This window comes from Pagrus pagrus (assembly GCF_965226575.1).
Source record: "Pagrus pagrus genome assembly, chromosome: 5".
Classification (NCBI taxonomy): domain Eukaryota; kingdom Metazoa; phylum Chordata; class Actinopteri; order Spariformes; family Sparidae; genus Pagrus; species Pagrus pagrus.
Window position 1 is genome coordinate 24530190 of NC_140189.1, and position 20783 is coordinate 24550972.

A 20783-nucleotide genomic window follows, 5' to 3' on the forward strand; every position below is an offset into this window, starting at 1 on the left:
TTTGTGTTTAAATGACAATAGATTATTGGGGACTCCTGCAAATGTCTCTTTTCTCATTTTCTTCCTCTTTGTTTCTTTTTTTATAACTCACACACAGATACACCATCCTATTTACAAACATAGATTATATAAATGGTGAATTTATCTAACTTCCAATCACACAGAATTACAGCTCAGCACCATAAACCTTTTGCTTTCTTACCAAGTGTAATATTTTTTTAGGTGATACAACTTTTGAATCCTTACCGACAAGGATTAATATACTGCAGGACTATTCAATGATGTCATTGCATAAAATATAGATGAATTGTGAGCCTATTCTGTGTGTATCAATATCGACTCAACTTGTTTTTCTCATAGTGACCTCGGTTTGAATTTCCCAAGAGACGAGAGAGGAAAAGGCAAAAGACCAAGAAAAAGGACAGAGAAAGCACACAGGTGGAAGGAAATCTCGAGACGTGAATAAAATAATCAAAAACCTGAAACAGTGGGATCCTTCCCTTTTTGCCTGTCACACTGTTTTTCTTTTGTTGCCCTTTCCTGTGTCCTTGTTTTATTTCACTATTTCAATGTTTCCTTTTTTTTTCAATTTCTCTTCCTTCTTTCTTTACTTCTTTCCTCCGTCACATCTTTCCTTCTTCATTCTTTTCTTCCTTTAATTTCCTTTCTTTAGTCCTTTCCTTTCTTCTTCCTCTTCTTTTCTGCTAGTTTCCATCTTGTGTTTCCTTTCCTTGTTTCCCTTATTTCTTTCATTATTTCTATTCTTTCTTTCCTTGTTTCCTGTGTTTCCTCATAACTTTCATTGTTTCCCTCATTTGATTCTTTGTTTCCTTTCCTTGTTTTCCGCTTCCTTTTTCTTCTTTGATTTTCTTGTTATCTTCTTTTGTTGTACTGTTTTCTAGTTTTCTCTTAATCCTTGTTTTGACTCCACATTTCCTTTCCTTGTTTCCTTCTTTTTGATTCCCCTTTCTTTTCTTATTTTGTTCCCATTTTCTTTTCTTGTTTTATTTCTTTCTCTTATTTTCTTGTTTACTTACCTTCTTTTCTCTCTTCATTTAATTTCCAGCATAGCCCCACTCAATGTCAACCTGACTACAGGTCTAATAAGCCAGACTGAGGGTGCAAAGCATTTCTAGTCATCATAAAGTAAAATGTAATCTATGCCATATAAATGTGGTGGAGTTAAGTCTACAATATTTTCTCTGGAATGCAGTGAAGTGGCAGTTTAAAGTGGCATAAAACTGAAATTCACAACTTAAGTACAAGTACACCAAAATGACTGTAGTAAATGTACTTTCCACAACTGACTGAATCAATATTATTGTCCATTAATAATAAAATGCTACAAGTTGACCCTACGAGGGAAGCAGCTGTGCAGTTTAAATCTAATCAAATATTGAGATTATTGACTCTTTCCTTGATGTAAGCACAACGCTTCCTCTAGGAGGAGAGGAACCTGCCAGCCAATCCCAGGCAACACTTTTTTCCCCCAATCTCTTGTTCTTTTCTCTTATTCTATGTTTCATCTCTTTTCTGTCACTCAGCGCAGACGAAAGGTATCCCTGTGAGCTCCTACCAATATGTCCCATCTCCCGGCATGTATTCATCACTTTTCACCTTTTCTAATCAATAAGAAACATTCAGTATCAAATATGCATCTGTTTCTCACCACCCCCAAAGCCTATCTCTTTGATGACTTACTACTTATTTGTGAGCAACAAAAATACCAATATCTTCTTCATCTCCCCCCGCTGATATGAAATGTAATATGGTTCGGGCCTCCGATAATGGCTTGTTGCCGTGGCGTAAAAATGGAGAATATGAGCTGTAAGAGATGAGCAATTGATGAGATGAACAGAGGAAAATTGCATGATTAACGGCAGGTGTGGAGGGACACACTACACACAGTCAACCAAAACACATCGAAGCTTTCTCTCTGCAACCTGTGTCTGTCATCATCTCTCTATCTATTTCATTATCAAATCTATTTAATATACCTTTGTGTCTCTGTTGAGCTTCTGTCACATTGTTATTAGGCATGAATAAACATTAATTTTGTCTCTCATTTGTTAGTTTGATTTAATTGTTATCCCACCATCTGTAGTTGGGCCTATTTTCAGTATTTTCAGTCATGAACTGATCTTTAATAGTGATACTACTTCTACTACTACTAATAATAATAATACACATTTTTGAGGTGCTTTGCATCGTCATGTGTCAGAAAATGGCAGACTATTGCACACAGGCACATCATTTTAATCAAATATAATCACACACCTCATGCACGTGCATACATGTGCATGGCATGGGATGGTGGAGATGCTCTCAGCGTTACTGCTCTCAGTTCTCTCTCGCACACTTAAGATCAGCTGCTTTCTCTATATTAATCTACAAAATTACTAATTCAACAGTCACACCTGACACAAACCACTCAGTAGTCCTCCACACTGTTTCTGAATCCACCACAGTGTGTGCACACAGGCACACACTGTCACACACAGCACTTGATGATGAGGTAGAGGATTATCCAGGTTGATGAGGAGATCTGCACACAGTCTCTGTATGAGTATGTGTGTGTGTGGCCTCTCTTATACCGTGTCATTTTAAAGATTATAATTTGCCTGATGGAGCATTAACAAAATGTGGCTGTAGGGCCGTATAATCAAATGGTGATTATACGGCGCTCTTTAAGTCACAAATCTGTAGTGTGTGCTGCGCTAGACTTTTTGTTTGTCCCTCTAACACTTTGGTCTAGACTTAAATACCTACTCTAACTACGGGATGGATTAGCATTAAATTTGGGTACACATTTGGGAACAAAACTGCAAGCAACCTGTACAGTATGTGTCTTTGACTCATAGATACTGCAGATTTTGGATGGAATATGACTTTAGCATGAAGCTATGTCAGAAATGATACCGGTAGCATGTTCATAGGTGCTGTAAAAGGATTGGAATGGGACTGTTAGCCTGCAAGCAATAACCCCAAAGCAGATCTGTACTTAAACTGTTAAAGCTCTGAATGGTAACTAAGGAGGGAACCTTATATAATTGTTTTAACTGCCTCCACCTGGGGGAGTTGCTGTCTTTTGCTTGTGTGCGTGTCATGTCAAGTCAAGTCAATTTTTGTCCATATAGGCCACCTACGACTCCCTCTGTTCTTAGACCCCCTGTGCACATGTCTGATTCATACCTTGCTACATGGCATTATCCAGTAGGCGATAGCCAAGAAAGGCAGACCTACGGCGACCCCCAGCACTGTCCAGCACTTCACCCCAACGGACTGCTGCCTCAGACCGGGCAGGTTCTCGTACCAGATAGTCAGCAGCTGCTGCTGACAGTTGGGATGAGCAACAAACTGGAGAGAGAAACAGAAAGAGACATAAAAATCAATGTAGAATAAAGGGCAAGGAGACGGGGGAAAGACGAGAGAGGAGAAAGAAAGAAGGAAAGAGGGTAGGTGAAGAGAGGAACTATTAACAGCCATAACAGCATCAGTGAGGACATTCACAGAGAGGCAATACTAATTCGCTTTTCTCACCCTATCTTCATACATTTTTTTGGATTATTTTCCCTTGAGGGGTGTGTAATGTCTTTAGCAGAATATTGAGCAAACATCATGATGCTGCGTGTCTGGCAGTTACACTAAAAGGGCCCAGTAGTCACAAACAGGAAAAGGGAGGATTATTTAACAAGCTGGAAGCAGGCATAGTTATCTTGGGGTTCAATATTTTGTAAAAAACCCCTGTAGATAAACAGCATACTGAGAATAACAATCTGATCTCACAAACTATCCTGGAGCCTTTGTACACACAAACATTCAATGCTGCTAACAGGCTCATGCTTCACTCCTAATGATCCAATAATATAGAATTTATATATGACATTCTGAAAGGGCTCATTCTGCAATAGCGCATTTATGTTTCATACTTAGGTACAGTTTGCTGCTTTGGAGGTACATTTGGAGGTACATTTGTATTTCTACATTACGGTAATGATCTCATACTTCTTCCACCACTGGATTGTCCCCAGGACACAACACTCCAGGGAAAGCGTAAACAAAATTACACCAGTGGTTGTTTCAGCAGAGCTTTACAAGTTGGAACATGGTGCCGTTTTTTTTATATTTACCTCTGAAAATCCTGTTTTTTTGGTGTTTTTTTTGTTTTTGTTTTTTAGATAACATGTATTTTTAGTTGCGGTATTGTCTTTTACAACTGTGTGACAGATATGATGACGGTTGTGTCTTCTATAATAGAGAGCAGGCTCGTCTATTTCTTCCAAATATTGTTGTCTTTATGGTCCAACTTGCATTTGAGCAATCACTGCATTCTTTATGTCCCACTCCAACATCCTGTTTGGATTTTAATGCCAAAAGCAGCCGATTTAATTTATTCTCAAAATTTCTGTACAGAATAAAATATTACAGTAATCATGACAAGGCAGAAATGCTACACAAGCTACCTTCACGTGCATTTGAATTACATCACCACAATGAAAATAAAATGAATAAGGTTAAAAGATGAACTATATATTCATGAAGTGGTCTTCTGGTGCTCCTCCTTATGTAAATAATCAAGATATTCCTGCGCAGCTGAGTGTGCAGGCTACTTTTATATTCACATCTGTTGTGTATTGATTACAATCAAAGTATATCATTCACAACATGTTTGTCACCGTTGCCACTTGACTTCATTTAGAATGAAAAAAATATCAACAGCAGGTTGGAAAAACTATTTAAATCTATTTAACATACAGTGTGCAAAAGAAAGCAGGCAGCGAATAAGAAGCACTGAGTGTTATTCGCTACTTAAACATGTTTGCTTTATTAAATAAGGCTTGGTCTGGTATTTCAGGATCTGCTGACGACTTCACTCCAAGACAGGACGTGATAAATGAAAGCCTCCACTGCTCTGCCGAGGAAGGAAAGGATAGATGTTTTTGTTCCAGTTGGAGGAAGGATGTGGACGACGGAGCGATCGATGTTCAGTAGGAGGTCGACCAGTGTAACAATCAAACTCTGAGTCTGAGTATTGTTTATCAATCATATCTAACATCTGAGCAACAGGTTAGCTCCGGTCAAACCTGGTCTCTCTTGATTTTCCCTTTGTTTTCTCCCTTCATCAATTTTTCCCCACCCTTCACCGATCCTCCTCTGTTGTCGCATAAAGGGGGCATTTATCTAAGCTGGCGATCGACATCCTCTGGTCCCCTCCACCAATCGAAAGGCATACGCACAATGTGTAAATGTGCACTCAATCATTTCTGCATTCAGAGGGAAACCATAAACACTGCACACCAAATAGTGGATAACATAGTTTTCCAGTGGTGTCCAATGACCAATCTATAAACCCACTGACCCATGACATGAACCCTGCCATCAACATATCAACATGAAGTCAGTCCCCACCTGGTTTCCATGGCAATCTGCCCCTCCCTCTCTTCCGGCTTGCCTCCTGTATAATTAGCTCTCTGTGTATCGGTCACGCTCTCTTGTACAGGATAAAAACACAGCTCAAACAGGCTGAGTAGCAACACACACACACACACACACACACACACACACACACACACACACAAACACACACCTGGGATATACCTGTTTAGAGTAAATATGCAGCCCATGAAGGTCAAACAGAGATAGGGTGAGAAAGAGAGCGAGTGTTGTAAGGAGAAATCGGGAAAAGGGATTCGGTTTGACATTTTGTGAGAACACCTCTGCTCAGCACGGATTAGCTTCCTGACATAACGGCCAGTTTGTTGTTTACAGAGGTCCCTCAGAGGCCAAACACATGAAAATAACACATACTGTGTGTGCACGTGCATAAAATGTCTAATAGACACTAGCTTACTTACACACACACAAAAGTACACGTTTGAACACTGCAATAAAACACTTTTGGTATTCTCCCATGTTAATCCTCCCCAACATGTATTATTAAATTATGGCATGCATCGTATCTAATTGACTTTTGAGGAAATAATTGAAGCCAACATTTAAAAATGTGCTGAAGCTGAAGTTTATAATTATGAGCACCCACGGATTATAATAAACCCAATCAACCAAATAATCCTAAACAGAACAGGATGTGGATGGGATTTTTCTAGTATGTTGTGAATCTTTATTTGATCATCAACCTATGGCCATCATCTACCCCCTCCTAATCGTAGAGGGCCAGAATGCCATTTTTACACATCAACATGAAGTTTACTTATTAATGGGAGTACTACTCAGCTTGTGAAATAGTTACAACATGTCTGTGGCTTTGGAGGAAATTGCCAAAGTATGAAAAAATAATCCATGATTACGTGATAGTGATACAGACAAAGACAAATATATATAAATATTTTAAAGCTGCTGTAAGCGTTGTTCAGCTAACTTCCGGTCCATTTTGCAGTTAGCAATCCCCTCCCTTTTCTCTACGTCACCACACTTGCACATCTCCTTTCTTTTTTTCAAGGCAGCTCTCTTCCCCTCTTCCTTTTTCTTCAAGTGGCATTCACAGCTTTACCCGTTCCACCACCCCTGTGAACCGGGAGGATCCTGCTCTCTGCATGTTGACGATCAGAAAGGACCACCTCTTTATGGAGTTTTCTGTCCTGATTGGATAAAGTTGGCCGGGATACCAGAAAGTTTCTTTTCTCTTTTACTGCATGAGCAGAGGGAGGAGAGACATGGCTTACTGACCAAACACTCTATAACAGTGATTACTGTTATTATAGAGCTAGAACACTTATTTTAATAAGACACTAACAAGTTTGAAAGACTTGAAAGTGTCCTACAAGAGAGAGTTCATTTTTAAATTCATTGTCTTGATTGTCCCCCAGCTATATAGAAAGGCCCCCTTGTTAAGTTTAGGTAAGCTCACTAACATGGTTCAAGGAAACAGACACTGTGATGGGACCTGAACTCTGTTTTCTCTATGTACAACCATTCACCGGCCTCCTCACTCTTATGATATGTTGCACCATAAAAATGTCACAACACTTTCTGCTTTGGCATTTAACATGCTAATGGGTCACTTGAAGCTGTTTGAACGAACACCACTGCCATTTTTCTCTGTCCTTCGTACATTGCCCCGTATCTATTGACATTTACAGTTTTTCTGCATCAAAAAGAGTCATGAGGAAACTTCAACCTGACCAGAAAAGAGCCGCTAGACTGGTCTTGCATTGTCCCATAAGGATGGGACTAATTCTCCCAGTCTTTGTGTAAGCAGCGTTAGAAATTTATGTATATCTGAACTAATGTTTGAATAAATTGTTCTGACCATTTCTTGATCATCTCTTCGTCAGTTATTTTTGGTCATCTTACCTTCTTGACTTCATACTTGATGGCCAGTTTGATGCGGCTGAGGCAGGGTCGGTTGTAGGGGCTTGGAGGGCACAGGTCCATGTCACCGTTCAGTATGGCCTCCACTTCCTCTGTGTTCCGACAAAGGTCCAGCACACCCACCACAAAGTCCTTACACTGCATGGAGAGCTTGCGGTAGTCATTCTGCATGAGTCAGGGGGTGGAGGTGAATCGTAAAGTGGGGCGAGAAGGGGCAGGGAGAGAGGGAAGATAGAAGAAAGGACAGGAGGGAGAAGAGAAAGTTGACTTCAAACAGAATCATTCAGACAGCTGGTTTCAGACAATATGCATCAACTTGTGACTGTGCCTCAGCTGCCCCTGGTGGGTCCTCACCTTGGAGCTTGGATTTGAGAAATGTCAACCTCATAGAGACATTTATTCTCATTTGCAATTATAATTTGGCTACAATGTAAAAAACTGAAGGGGAGATACTGTGATTTGGTTCATGACCTTTCCATTTAGAAATAAATCAGCTTAACTTTGCATGAAAAAAAGAAAAAAAAATTGTCGGGTGTATGTCTGACCTTATGTCTAAAGCAAAAAGCTGGATTATCAGTACAAATGATATATCCCTCTCTGGAGGGAGCCCGCTTCACTTGTTTTATATTAATAGCCAATCCATTTCACAATAACAGTCTTTGTTACATTCCCAGATTTCATACATCATTAGAAACAGACATAGGCACAACAGAATGCACTTAAACCCCACAAAAGCTGAAATAAGGGATCCATGTGCTTTGTTATGCTCATTTTAAACGCTCATTTAGCACATTCCCACACACCTGATTTTATGCACAGTTTGAATTTTCACAACAAAGACAAACTGAATGTAAATGCCTGAAATTTCAAATAACTGTCTTCCTGGGGAGACAACAAAGGAAAACCATTTAGCAGAGAAATACAGGAGTTACTGTTGCAGTCTTGTTACACTCTCTAAAGAATATTTGCATAACAGTTGTTGATTTGCATTTTAATTTGCCAGCGTTTTCAAAATTCAGTAAATGTGTATTAGCAGAATGGGAAAAAAAAAGAAAATGGAAATCTGCGCATTCATAACGGCAATGCATTTGTTTAAAGTTATAAACACCGATGTTTTGGCAAATACTTTCTCACGGGATAATAACAGTGACCTGACTGGTATTTACAAGTCCATGTTATCAAGAAGACAAGACAACAACATGCAAGCACCTCATGAGGATGGGTGTGTGTGTGTTTTTCCATAGTGTTTTTTTTTTTTTAATCAGTTAAATGGAAACATCACTATTGTTACTTATTTACACCTTTTGATTGACGGTCTTGGTAAAATGGTGCATAAGCCGAAGCTGCACCTTTTGAGAGTTGTGAGTTTTTGAGAAAACAGTGATGCCACCCGTTCCTGCAGAGCCCCCAATGTCCTGAGAGACTATTTTTTTCTCTTGTGTGAACAAGATAATGACTTGTGGACACCAGATAAAAAAATACCATCTTTCAAGATCTATAGGGTTCATTTTTCTTCCTCATCAGGGGAGGCGGAGTAAAAAAGATGTGTGTGAAGTGAACTGTAGTGGCCTCAAGACAGAAGAGCAAAGGGTTGAAAGAGTGTGAAGGAAAGGAGGAGAGAGCGGTGAGAGGTCGCAGGAATTTTACAGTTCTTCTACATATGTAAAAAAAAAAGTAGTATAAAGCTTTATGAGGACTGTTCAAAAACAAATGATCCACATTGATGCAGCAGCCCCCAGAGATATTGCCTTTTTTTATTCTGCTCATTCTTCTTCCCTTTTAAAGCCTGGTGTCTGGAACTGTAAACACACTTTAATATGTAAAGTTGGTGGAGTGACCCTTTAACTACGAGGGTCCCAGAAGTAAAACACAAATCTATTATTTGCATTTGATGATGGCAATCAGCACTTTGAGCAACTTCCAACATCTGCCAGACCTTGCAACACTCTCTCCTCCTGTTCCTTCACACACCTTCAGCCCTTTGCCCCTCTGTCTTGTGGCCACCACAGTTCACTTCTCCCCCATTCTTCCACCTCCCCTTGCACTACTCCCGTGTTCTGTTCCTCAACAGTTGGCTGAGCAGGTAAACAGTCAGCAGATTGGAGCTTCTGGCAGCTTCAGAGTCCAAATGGACTGATTCTCATTTTGCATTCACCAGCGTGTTTGTTCTGTGCGCAAACATACCATAACAGTGTGTTAGATGATGCACACTCTCATCATACTTTTACACAGGTCTCCCCAAAGAAATTAGTTTAGCACACACTTTTGCTGTAAGCAGAAATGATAAGGTATTAATGTAGAATATGTACTTTATTTTTCTGTTTTGCTGCATGCAGCTTGTCTTGAATATAAAATGGTTCACAAAATCAGTTTTGTGCAGTCACGGTGTGTTCAAACTCTTACCAAACAGCTGCAGTATCTTGGAGCTTAGCTTGGATTTATCACAGAAAAAAACCTCCCTGAAAAGCAGGTTAGATACGGATGGTCAAAAGGCCTACTATCTACAAATCAAAAAGTAAATTCCAGGAATCAAGCATCTATCAGCTTGTCGGGGACGTGAAGGAGAAGGCACCATGTGGTGTATTTTACCTTCAGGGTTGAAGTGAAAAAAAAAAATCAATTACATTCTTATGTTTACATTCAGAGAAAGGCAAGGCTTAAGGGAAGTACATGGACAAGAACAATTTCTTAATCAACGACATATGCATTATAAGACACACATCAAGATCACACGCGCACAGGCACCACACACATGCAGCATATGTGAAAATCCAATCACGGTTCAAGGTGCGTGTATGTGGTATGTGCCTCGCGGCCTGAAAAAAAGGAAAAGGGAACGATGTTGTGCGATTGAAAATGGGGACGGAGCAGTGTGAAGCAGAGTGAGAATGGTTATAGACGAGTGAACTGAGGGGAACATGAGCCTCAGAGCCTCAGACATGGCCGGAGGGAGATGTAAGATGGACGGATGAGAAGAAAAGGGGGATAGAGATAGTTTTTATTACTGCACTTCACTGGACATTCACCACCATCAGTTCACCTCTTTGCTTTGCTTTCTATGTGGCTGTGTTCCTTTAAATTAAATCAAACTAAAATGACATGACAGGCATGACACAGGCGCAGAGTAAAATGTGATTTGAAAAAATTAAACAACACCCTCCTCCGTCTTACTTTCTTTCACTCTTTTGCTCTGTCTCTCCTTAGGCTATGTGGAGGCTGTGTGTAGTACGTGTGTCTGTGTGTGTGTTTCCAGAGGCTCTTTTGAGAAATTCATGGGCTGTCTTGAGAAGGAAGATGTTTGAAGATAAATGTTAGGCTGTTAAGGAGGCCCTGATATGCCTTTAGCAGTCCCCACATAAACATCCAATGTGCAGCACGAGCAGCACTCTTATCTCTGCACACTGACAGGTTGAATATGTGTGAGAAAGTGGTGTTTGCTTGCACTTGACTGTGCAGGGTTTCCGCTAGTGTACTGCAACCCTGGCTGCCCGCGGGGCCCAAGTTTGCCCCCCGTCAGGCTAAGGATAAGGGAATGTTTTTACAAAATAGAGCCTATTTTTAAGATGTTAGTTGCAGTGGGGTGGCTCGGCTGGAAACAGATATAATGGTTGGAAAGCCAGAGACATCTGTTTGCTAAATCGTGAACACAGTATAGGAAAACAGTAAGTGTTCTTCACCCTCATTGTGCCGGAGTGTCGACATGACGCTTTTGACCTTCACAAGCTAATGTCCCCTAGAAACCTTATCTAGTATCACAGATAACTACTTAATTTGTGAGATGATGTCAAGGAAGAGAAGTAAAAGCTAAAAAACCTTAGACTGTTTATACTGTATCTTGTGATTGTGACGCTATCATGTTGACAAAAATGTGTCCACAGACAAACAGACAGACATATCAACAGCTGGCAAAGTATTTAAAACCAATTCTGTGTTAGCTCCTTCTACAAAATGTGTCTCCAGGCCCACATTTTGCGATGATGACACACGCACAGACTGATAAGGTAAAAACATTAGCCGACGCTGTTGTGGCTGCCAACTTAACATATTGTTTTTTCCAAAGCTGATGATTGAAGTAGCTAATGAGTGAGCCATCTCACTTCCTTCTCGTCTCTGTTGAGAGCTGTACATATGCAGTACCAAACGGGCAGCTAGCATGGAAGAAGGAAACATCGCTCTCATAATTAGTGTCTTCGGAAGTTTCCATCACAAAAAGGATGACGTGCACACAGCACATTAATGAACCACAGCACATGCATCAGCTTATTACAGAACATTGTCACAGACAGTGTCAGAGGCCTGGAAACAAGCATCACTCTCATAAAGGTGCCAGGAAATTTTCAGTGTGAAAGAAATAAAAAAATGAGAAGACTGGAAAACATGTCAGGGCACTGTCGTGGTTGAAATATTGCTTCAGTGGCTTTTGATTCTGATATTGTACTTCACAAAACTTCCTAGCGGTGGCATCAGCATTGAAAATCTCATATTGTTAGAAACCTTTTTGAGTGATTGGGTCTCATAAAGGTGTCATTACATGTTACATTCAGTGACATGACCTAACTCTCATTCCCCATGTTTGATTTCCCCATATGGAACATGACTGTCTCAGGCTACTGGCGCATCGTCTTAACATTATTTGATATTTTAACTTAATGAGTGGGTGATGTGAAGAGGGACGGGAAGTCAAATAAAGAGGGAAGACAGGGGGGTGATAATGAGATGGTAATGAGACAGATGAGCTCCAACACAACTCTGGTCCCTCAGGTGAGCCGGTCTCATTAACTTGTCTGGAGATGGGAAACAGAGTGACAAGCAGAGAGGTGGAATGACAAACACGAAGGAGGGCAGAACATTTGAGTAATGGAGGAATAAGGACAGACAGAGATGAACAGAAATTCAGCAACACGAGGGCGGAGCAGTGTGTTCAACTCTGTGTACACACACAACTGGTATAAGTCATATAAACACTCTTAAGAGTGTTCCTAACAGGGAACATTGTCCACTGTTTATTTGAAAAGAAGGGGATCTTTCTGCTGGCTTTGAGGGATGATACACAGAAAAGGGTAATTTTCTCATGTGGTGGGATAAAAGAGTGTCAAGAATGACAATACCATAGAGCCGGTAAAGTAGCTTTTAACAGGTCTCCGTGTCACTAATCTTATATCATTATCACCAAAGCAGTGTGGACTGATAGCAGAGAAAGTGATGGTGTATCTCTCTGTACGTGAATACAGTTCAGACTTACTGAAATTTGACATTTGATTTTCTTGCTACGTAAGCCCCTTAGCTGATGACAGGGTTTAAATCGGGAGTCGCCCTCTGACTTCCAAAAGCGTGAAAAGATTTTTTGATTTAAACATGATTTGTCTCTTGTATTGCATGATTTCTAATATAAATTAGATTTTTTTGGGTAAGATTTTATGGCATTTTAGCCTTTATTTAATATTATATTTTATATTTATTTGATATTTTATATTGTTACAGCTCAAAGAAATAGTAAACACAAGGAGGAGATGCATGGTGATTACATACGACAAAGGTCAAAATAATTAAAGATCGGGAACTCTCTAGCTACAACGTACAGAACCATGCACACAGGACAAACCCAGTTTAATTTTTCTGTGGGATTTTGCCTTGATTTGCTATTTTTAATATTTATAACAGCTATCCTTATCAATATATTAAATAGGACACTCATAGCACTCAGCAGTACTTCCACCAAGACCCAACACTCCCCTTTAATTCAATAATGCCTAATCCAATATCAAACTCAATAGCCTTGTATAATTCTAAATTTGACACCACCCATGACTGTTTAACCGTGATTTAAGCTCACCAGATCAAGGATCTGCATCAAATTGTGCTCCCTAATAGCCAGCCAACTGAAAACGCCTGTTTTTTTTCATCAAAATCCATGCCTTACTCCCTGAGAAATTAAGGAAAATGTCAAAAACGTGTGTAAAAGTTCTTGGATCAATGCCTTCTTTGGATCTGCACCAAAAGTCATGGGGGATTGTGTAATCCTGCTGACGAACCAACCAACTAACAAACAAACAGCAAACGGACACAGGTGAAAACATTACCTCCTCGGCGGAGGTAATAATGTTTCTGATTGCGTTGGCCAGCATTGTGTGGCTGTTCCTCTTTCTCAGTGGGTCTAATTTGTCAGTGAGTGTGCTGGCCCTAATATCCCAATCCAACTGATTTGGGACAGGTGTACCAGCTGGCACAGTAAGTGAGAATCATCGCCCTCTCCATCTCAGGCCGTTACATAAAGCGTGCCCAGACCTGTCACACAGTGTGAGTGAGCCCCTGGGCCGAGCCAATCAACCTGCCTCAGGACAGAAGCCATCACATTCAGGCAAGTGTGTGTGTATGTGGACTGTTATGAGTCAAAGATGTAAAGATCTTAGATTCAGCCTCTTCAAACAACATCATTAACTGTTACACACATGAGCAACTTCATTTTCTCCAAGACACACACACACACACACACACACACACACACACACACACACACACACACACACACTTTGCTCTTCCATCACCAGCATTATCATGGAGACTAGGTTCATTTTAGTGACTGCATCACTTAGAGTGCTTTCTTTTTCCTCAGTAAGAGCGTGAACACATCTCATATTGTACGGTAAGTGTTTCCCTTTAAAGTTCTTATTTCACCACAAGCTGAGGAAAGATTGTGCTGGTAACAAGAAACTGAGAAGAGTAATAAGAAAAAGCTGAGAGTGCAGTGGGAAATGCATTCAAGATGAGAGTCAAGTGATAGTTTTAAATCATTGGCAGAGATGGATCTGCAGTTTTCCATTCAGCAAGAGGCCTGTTTTGTCTATAAACCCCTGAATAAAAAGAAAAAAATGTCAAAACTGTGCTCATACTTGAGGTGATAAATTACGCTATTTTACATTGACAGTATTTGAAGCTGATAGCTTTATCATTCTCAATGTCTTGCATTCCCCTTTTCCACCTTCCTTCTCTATACCACTCTGCTAAATCAACCATTTTCCAACCCATATAAAATAATCCTGTTATGTTTGGGCATTAAAAAGTGAGAAGATTTAAAAAGTAAAATACTGATAAATAAGAAACAAACTGGCAAAGATGTCAAGAAAAATATACAGAAACCACCTTACCTTAAACTCTGTCTCGATGTTGGCCAGTCTTGCCAGTTCATTGCTGAGCTCGAGGGCGGTCAGTACAGGGTCTTCACTGCTGAGCGACAGGTAAGCAGCACTAGCCAGGCCCTTATATGCATTCATCCTGGAGCGTGAGTGACTGAACGAGTCTTTCTTCTGTTTCTCCATACACTCTAAACACTTACAGAAGTAGTCGTGTGGCCTTTCTATGCGGGCCCCCTTTGTCAGAAGGATGTGGACGATCTCGTACTCCTGGCAGTGAGCAGCCAGGATGACGGGTGTGACGTCATGCGAAAAACGCGTCCCATCCTCGTCATAGGCGTAAAAGTCGTCATCACGCATCTCCTGCTCCAGTGGGCTCAAAGCCAGTCGGAGACCTCCTCGAAAAGCAGGGTGACCGAGAATGGCTTCAACGATTCGAACGTAACCCTTAGAGATAGCCAGAAGCAGACCGTCCCCGATCCTAGCCAAACCATCCTTCTTAAGAAGCAGCTCAGTCACTTCTAGGTGCTCATTTCCCACTGCCAGCTGCAAAGCATTCTGGCCCATGTAGTCCACACAATTGAAATTGAGGGTTTTGGACTCTTCCAGCATTTTACGGACCACAGGAATGTTTCCATATTCTGCAGCATCCATAAAACGCTCCTCCTCTGCAGTGAGGGGCGAGCCGCGTTCATTGAACATGTAGGCCGGGCCTCGCACTGCCTGGCGACGCCCCTTCTCTCTCAGCGTGGTGTGCCGGCGATGCATGGCCTCCACCCTGGAAACAGAAAAGAGGAGAGCAGTCAGTGAAGAAGTAATGAAGTGATGAAAGGTGAGGGAAAGAAAAGTGGAGAGCAAATGACAGAGGCAAGAGGATAAGACAGGCTCATTAGTTACATCAAACTGACCATGGTGTAACAAGGCAAACAAAATCATTACTGTCTCTCCATGTGGACGTACTACGCGGACAGGGACTGGTCAAACACAATCAGCAGTGCTTAACACAGACTTCTCCCATGACCCCAGAGAAAGTCCCACCATGACATCTATGATGTATCTGTCCCTGGCCAGATCAATGAACCTCTACCAGGGTCACAACTCAATGCAGGGCCATCAAAGGTCAACAGCTTTGATTGGCAAGAGAGAGATGAAGCTGTCTCCTTAATTGGTTCCAGCATGACAAACTCACACTATGAGTCAGTGGTCATCCAGCGAGGCTCTTCGGCCATCATCTTTATATGTCAACACACTAGTGCTGACTTTCTTCCCCTATAATCCCATTCAAACGCTGTTCATCATAGATAGATGGATAGATGGTTTGTCCAACCACCTACCAAGTGTTTTTTCCATTTCCTGTCCTTATCCAAACAGTAGTGGCTTCTTTCCAAATGGTTCTGTGTCACAAACCATCTGTCAAGGTTTACATGAGCGCACTGAATTAAGGTTGTGATTCAGAAAACTTTATTGTTCATCAGATGTGACAAAAGCATTTTATTTTCAAATGCGAGCAGGCCAAACATTATTGCAACTGAGACTATAAAAGCCCATTTGTGCAAGTGGATCAGTGGATCATCACTGACTATTGTTGAGTGTTGTGTTTTTGTCACCCACAGCATTGTAAGCAGTGTAGTCAAATGTCTGTTAACATAGCGTTAAGTTAGCTACAGAGCTAATGTCTATCAAAAACCACATTCACCATATGCTCAAGTCCTACATTCCAGCTCTCCCAGAGTGCTCCCCAAAAGCAGTTTTGCAGCTGCCATTAAACAACAAAAACAGAAAAGATGAAGACACACAAACACTTGACAGAGAAGAGGATACTGTGATGATATGGTGAGTTCAAGAGCAATGCTGGAGCTAGAAGACACACCTGCTTCTTTCAAATAAAGTGGAAACACATCTAACAATCAACAGTCCAAAGCAAAAAACGAACAAACTTTGTTAAAGCAGCCTCTAGATGTAACAGCAGACAGGGCCAAAGACTTTACCAAAGCAATTTGCATTTACATCATGTTTAAATTTGTTTTTTTAACAGCCCTGCATAAAAATATGACCTATGTTTTTGTCCAGTGTTTACTCCTTAATGCACTCCTAAGCAAGGTTAAGCAGCATTTTATATTCTCCCCACCTGTTGAACAAGCTTCCTGAATACCTGAGGTCTGCTTAACTGTCAGCTCATTTAAATCAGGGCTTCAAACAATATTGTCTACCTTGGCTCTCCAATAAGATATAACCTCTTTTTATCTGAAACTATCCATTTGCTGATTTTCGCTTTGTTTTACTGTCGTCTAAATGCAATTTTGAACATTTTCTGATGTCTTATTCCTTAATGCATTTCTATGCCCCTGTAGAGCACTTTGAATTGCCTTTTTTCTGGATGGTGCTGTATAAATAAACTTGCCTTGTCTTGCCTACAGGCTGTACCAGCTATCTCAGGTGGAACTAGGTGGACACTAATTGGAACAAACTTCACTTGCACCACTGTCTGATGAATATAAATGAAAAGACTCAGCCTTATGTGTTATGAAGTTTTTGCTACTTTTTTCTCGTTGTAAAGAACTCTTACAGAACAGACTTCACCCCTATCAAATAGTAATTATAGCATTCGATGAGTGTTATTTTTTTTACTATTCAAATGATATTTGACTCCTGAAATTCATTACAAGTGCCCTGCAAAACACATCATATGTCTTTTTTTGTTTGTTTTTCTTTCTAAATGGAGCGCTATTTACAATGCCACACAGTCCCAACCCAGCAGACATATTGGGTTCAACAATAATAATATATAACTAGCTGTAACTTGCACAGAACCACTGGTAATCTCACCTCTCTTACTGCAAAACACATTTTTCTGGCACCATTGTACTCGTCCTATTGTATTTCAGAAACACAAAGATCTATCACAGTGACATTGTCTGCTGTTTGGCCTGACACTGTGGCCCACATTATGAGAAAAGCCTTGATGTTCCCAAAAGCTGGGAAGACAAAAGAGATGGAGGAAGACTCAGAGACAGTGTGGGAGTGGAGGAAGAGATACTGGATGTGGGTAAGCTTTGAAATGTGAAAGTGGGAAGGGGAAATTAGTAGTGGTGTTGGTGGAAAATTACCCAGAACAGTTTAGTTCTCCAGTGTGAAATAACCAATTTAGACTTAAGATTTAATTTATAAAACGTTTCCATGATACTGTGTCACTCAGAGCACAAGGGAAGCACTTCTTATTGAGCGGACTAAAAGGAAACACACCAACTTGCTAACTTAAATAGAACAACCGTGTTCTCTGAATTGGTTTAGTGACATTACAAATGACTCGGGGTCCAGTTTCCCAATAAGACCTGCCACCAAAATAAAAAACGAACATGTAAGGTTATTTGGTGGTCCAGGCTATTTGTAATTCCTTTTACTTCGTGGGTGTGTGTGTCCGTGTGGGTATGTGTGTGTGAATGCACAAAAGGCTGGGCATTGAAGGAAGGGGTGAAAATGGAAACCTGTTCATGGTGAATAGATTCCCCTGGGGGTGTAAAGGATGTGGAGAAAGCGAAAAGAACTCACCAAGGCACATCACTGTGGGAGAGTGTGTGTGTTTGTGTGTGTGTGCATGTGCGAGAGACACAGAGACAGTGTGTATCCCAGTGTGTTTAAAGGGTATAAAAGGTCTGCAGCTCTTGATTGATTTTCGATTTACACAATCAGCTGTTGTGCCTCAGGCTGCCAATCAATGGTACATGGCAAAGTCTCCCTCTGTCTCTCCCTTTCATCACATACATGCACAATTGATATCTATCTCACATATGAGCACACACACTTAAGAATACCAATGTGGACATAAGGTGCATATGCGCTCGGCAACATTAGCACCATCAGCACGCACCCAGAACATAAATGTTCACATAAGGTTTTTGCTTCTTAAGGCAATACTTTGTGTTGGTGGTTTGCTACGATGCATTATGCTGTAGGGTGGACTTAACATCATCCCCAAACCCCCCAGCTATACACAAACCCAGACATATTTGTAAGCATTGGGAGGATTCGTCATAAATGAGAGGACAGACTGGCTGCCAGCCCATTTAGATAACCTCATAGTCAAGTAATGAATCGCCATTTTCCATCCCTCTCTATCTTCTTCTCCATCCATCTCTGACTGCTTGTGATTCTGATCTGAAATAGAATTTACCTGCATCATTTCTGTGCAGAATTACAATCACAAAGATAGGAGGAGGCAGACACAATGGAGATGGATGGATGGAGAGAAAGTGTGTGTGTGTGTGTGTGTGTGTGTGTGTGTGTGTGTGTGTGTGTGTGTGTGTGTGTGTGTGTGTGTGTGTGTGTGCAAGAGGGGGAGAGAGGATGGAGATAAACAGTTGACGGAGGAGACAAATGAGCAAGTAAGGGGCATATTTGTGTATCTGCTTATAAACCTAGTGATATAAGTTAAGACTGAAGGATTTGTTACAATATCATCGTTGAAACCATAACTTTGTTTGCCACATGGGTCTAGCATATCATAATGTCATGCAACAGGAGGAAGAGCTCCCACATGCATTTACATTTTAATCTGTCCCATCTCACTAGATTTGTCTCTGTCTACCTGTTGAGTCCAATATTCACCCACCTTTACTCTTTGCGTTGCTTCACTGACACCTACAAAACATATCTGGGTTTATAAAGCTTGCCAGATGTTTGACTGTCCTCGCTAATCACTTCCTTTCTGATAGCAGAATCAGAATAATGAGCTGGAAGTCGGTGAAATTTGGATTGTAGAAATGGGTCTTGATTCGCAGTGTTGGCAACCTTTTCACGTTTCATTTGATTAATGTTAACGGACTAGTTTGTAATCCCCAAACCACCAACTGCCCCAGTTCAGTTGTTACTGGCTCCTCATTTGGTGTTGTATCCAAGTCAAAGGCGGCTGCAGATCACTCAGAGCCCCTGTCCAAGCGAGCAGCTCCCTCTCCTATTAAAAACTAAACTGTCAGAAAAGGGAGAAGCTATCTTGCACCACTGCAACTGATGATTCCAGCTAAATTACAACACACCATTGCAAAAATAGTCCTTTATTGAGCCAAGCTGAAATTCTTTCATTACAATAATAATGTATTTTTTATTATGTTATATTGGCAAGCATTACTAATGTAAAGTAAGCCTCCCTTTGAGAAAGGTAACCCCCAAAGAAAACAAAATTGGCTGTGCTTTGAGTTATACAGTATGACTTTCATCTCCTTCGGAGAGTTCTGATTTCTGAGCGTTTAGAGCCGTTTAGTGGAGGTATCAACTCAAGAAGATCACTATTCCCAACTACATGCAGAAACAATAAATAAACCCATCTGAAAACATGGTTTTCTTGTAATGGCAGTCATGTAAGTGTGATAAGTAGTGGGCTAAAACGAGAAGATCATTTCCGAGGGTGTGCTTTCATTGGATTCATAAAAGATGATGTGCCAACAAAAAACTTTCTTAATCAGGTTAAAAGAATCAAATTTGTAAATTAAGCATTTGTGATCTATGAAACTCAAAGCAGCTTAAATTGATGGCCCCTGCCTTCCTATTTCCCCTTATATAGGGCAGCATAAATGAGAGTTTAGCCACGAATAGCCACGGACCAAAAGAGAGAATCAAACGTTTTAGAAGACAAGATCACGACAATGGTAGAGGAGATTGAACCAGACTTCATTCACTGTTATTCGGTGGACTAAATAGCCCCATTTCACGGGAGACATTTTGACTTGTCAATGCAGGAAAGGCACAGATGTGACCAATAATATTGACAATGGTTCAATTCTATTAAGTGTCCCAATAGACCATGTCAGTGAGTGAGCATGCACAATACCAGTGCCCTGCAACTAGCTCCCCTAAATGGAATGCAGCCATCAATAATGTTAAAAAATTCTACCAGTGCTTTTCCGGCCTTGACAAGTCAAAATGTCTGCAGTGAAAAGGGTCTATAGTGGGTTGACAAACAAATCTAAACATGCAGCTTGGTAGTGTGTTGCTGCTGCAGTAAACAAAGTGGGGTCGCATTATTCAGAAACCACATTTAAAGATCTCCACAGGCTTCGATACATTCAGATGTGTCCCAAACTGCAATACTTCTATATTACCAGCAGGGAAATCACTTCAATCAAGCCTTTTGGTTTTAAAAACAACTACTTATGTGTGTTTTTTTGTTTAAGTTATACTTGATATAAGAAATTGAGGGTAAGTCAGTTTGTATAAATAAGGCCCACGGTCTTTTAAAAGGTGCAACTTTTGCAGTTCACATTTCACTCAATGAATATAAGCAAATACAAAGTTGTTTTTGGAAAAATCCCCACATTTTGATGATGA

General features: G+C 40.6%; 1 protein-coding gene across 1 annotated transcript in view; it reads right to left on the bottom strand.

The window, feature by feature from the left end:
• Window positions 1-20783, bottom strand: part of trpc7b (transient receptor potential cation channel, subfamily C, member 7b) — a 50394-nt gene that overhangs the window by 27200 nt on the left and 2411 nt on the right. The window contains exons 2-4 of the mRNA XM_084353947.1: window positions 14478-15240; window positions 7315-7497; window positions 3193-3357 (exon numbers count right to left, since the gene is read on the bottom strand). Coding sequence (XP_084210073.1) covers window positions 3193-3357; window positions 7315-7497; window positions 14478-15240 — 1111 coding nt within the window. The remainder of the gene's footprint in view (window positions 1-3192; window positions 3358-7314; window positions 7498-14477; window positions 15241-20783) is intronic.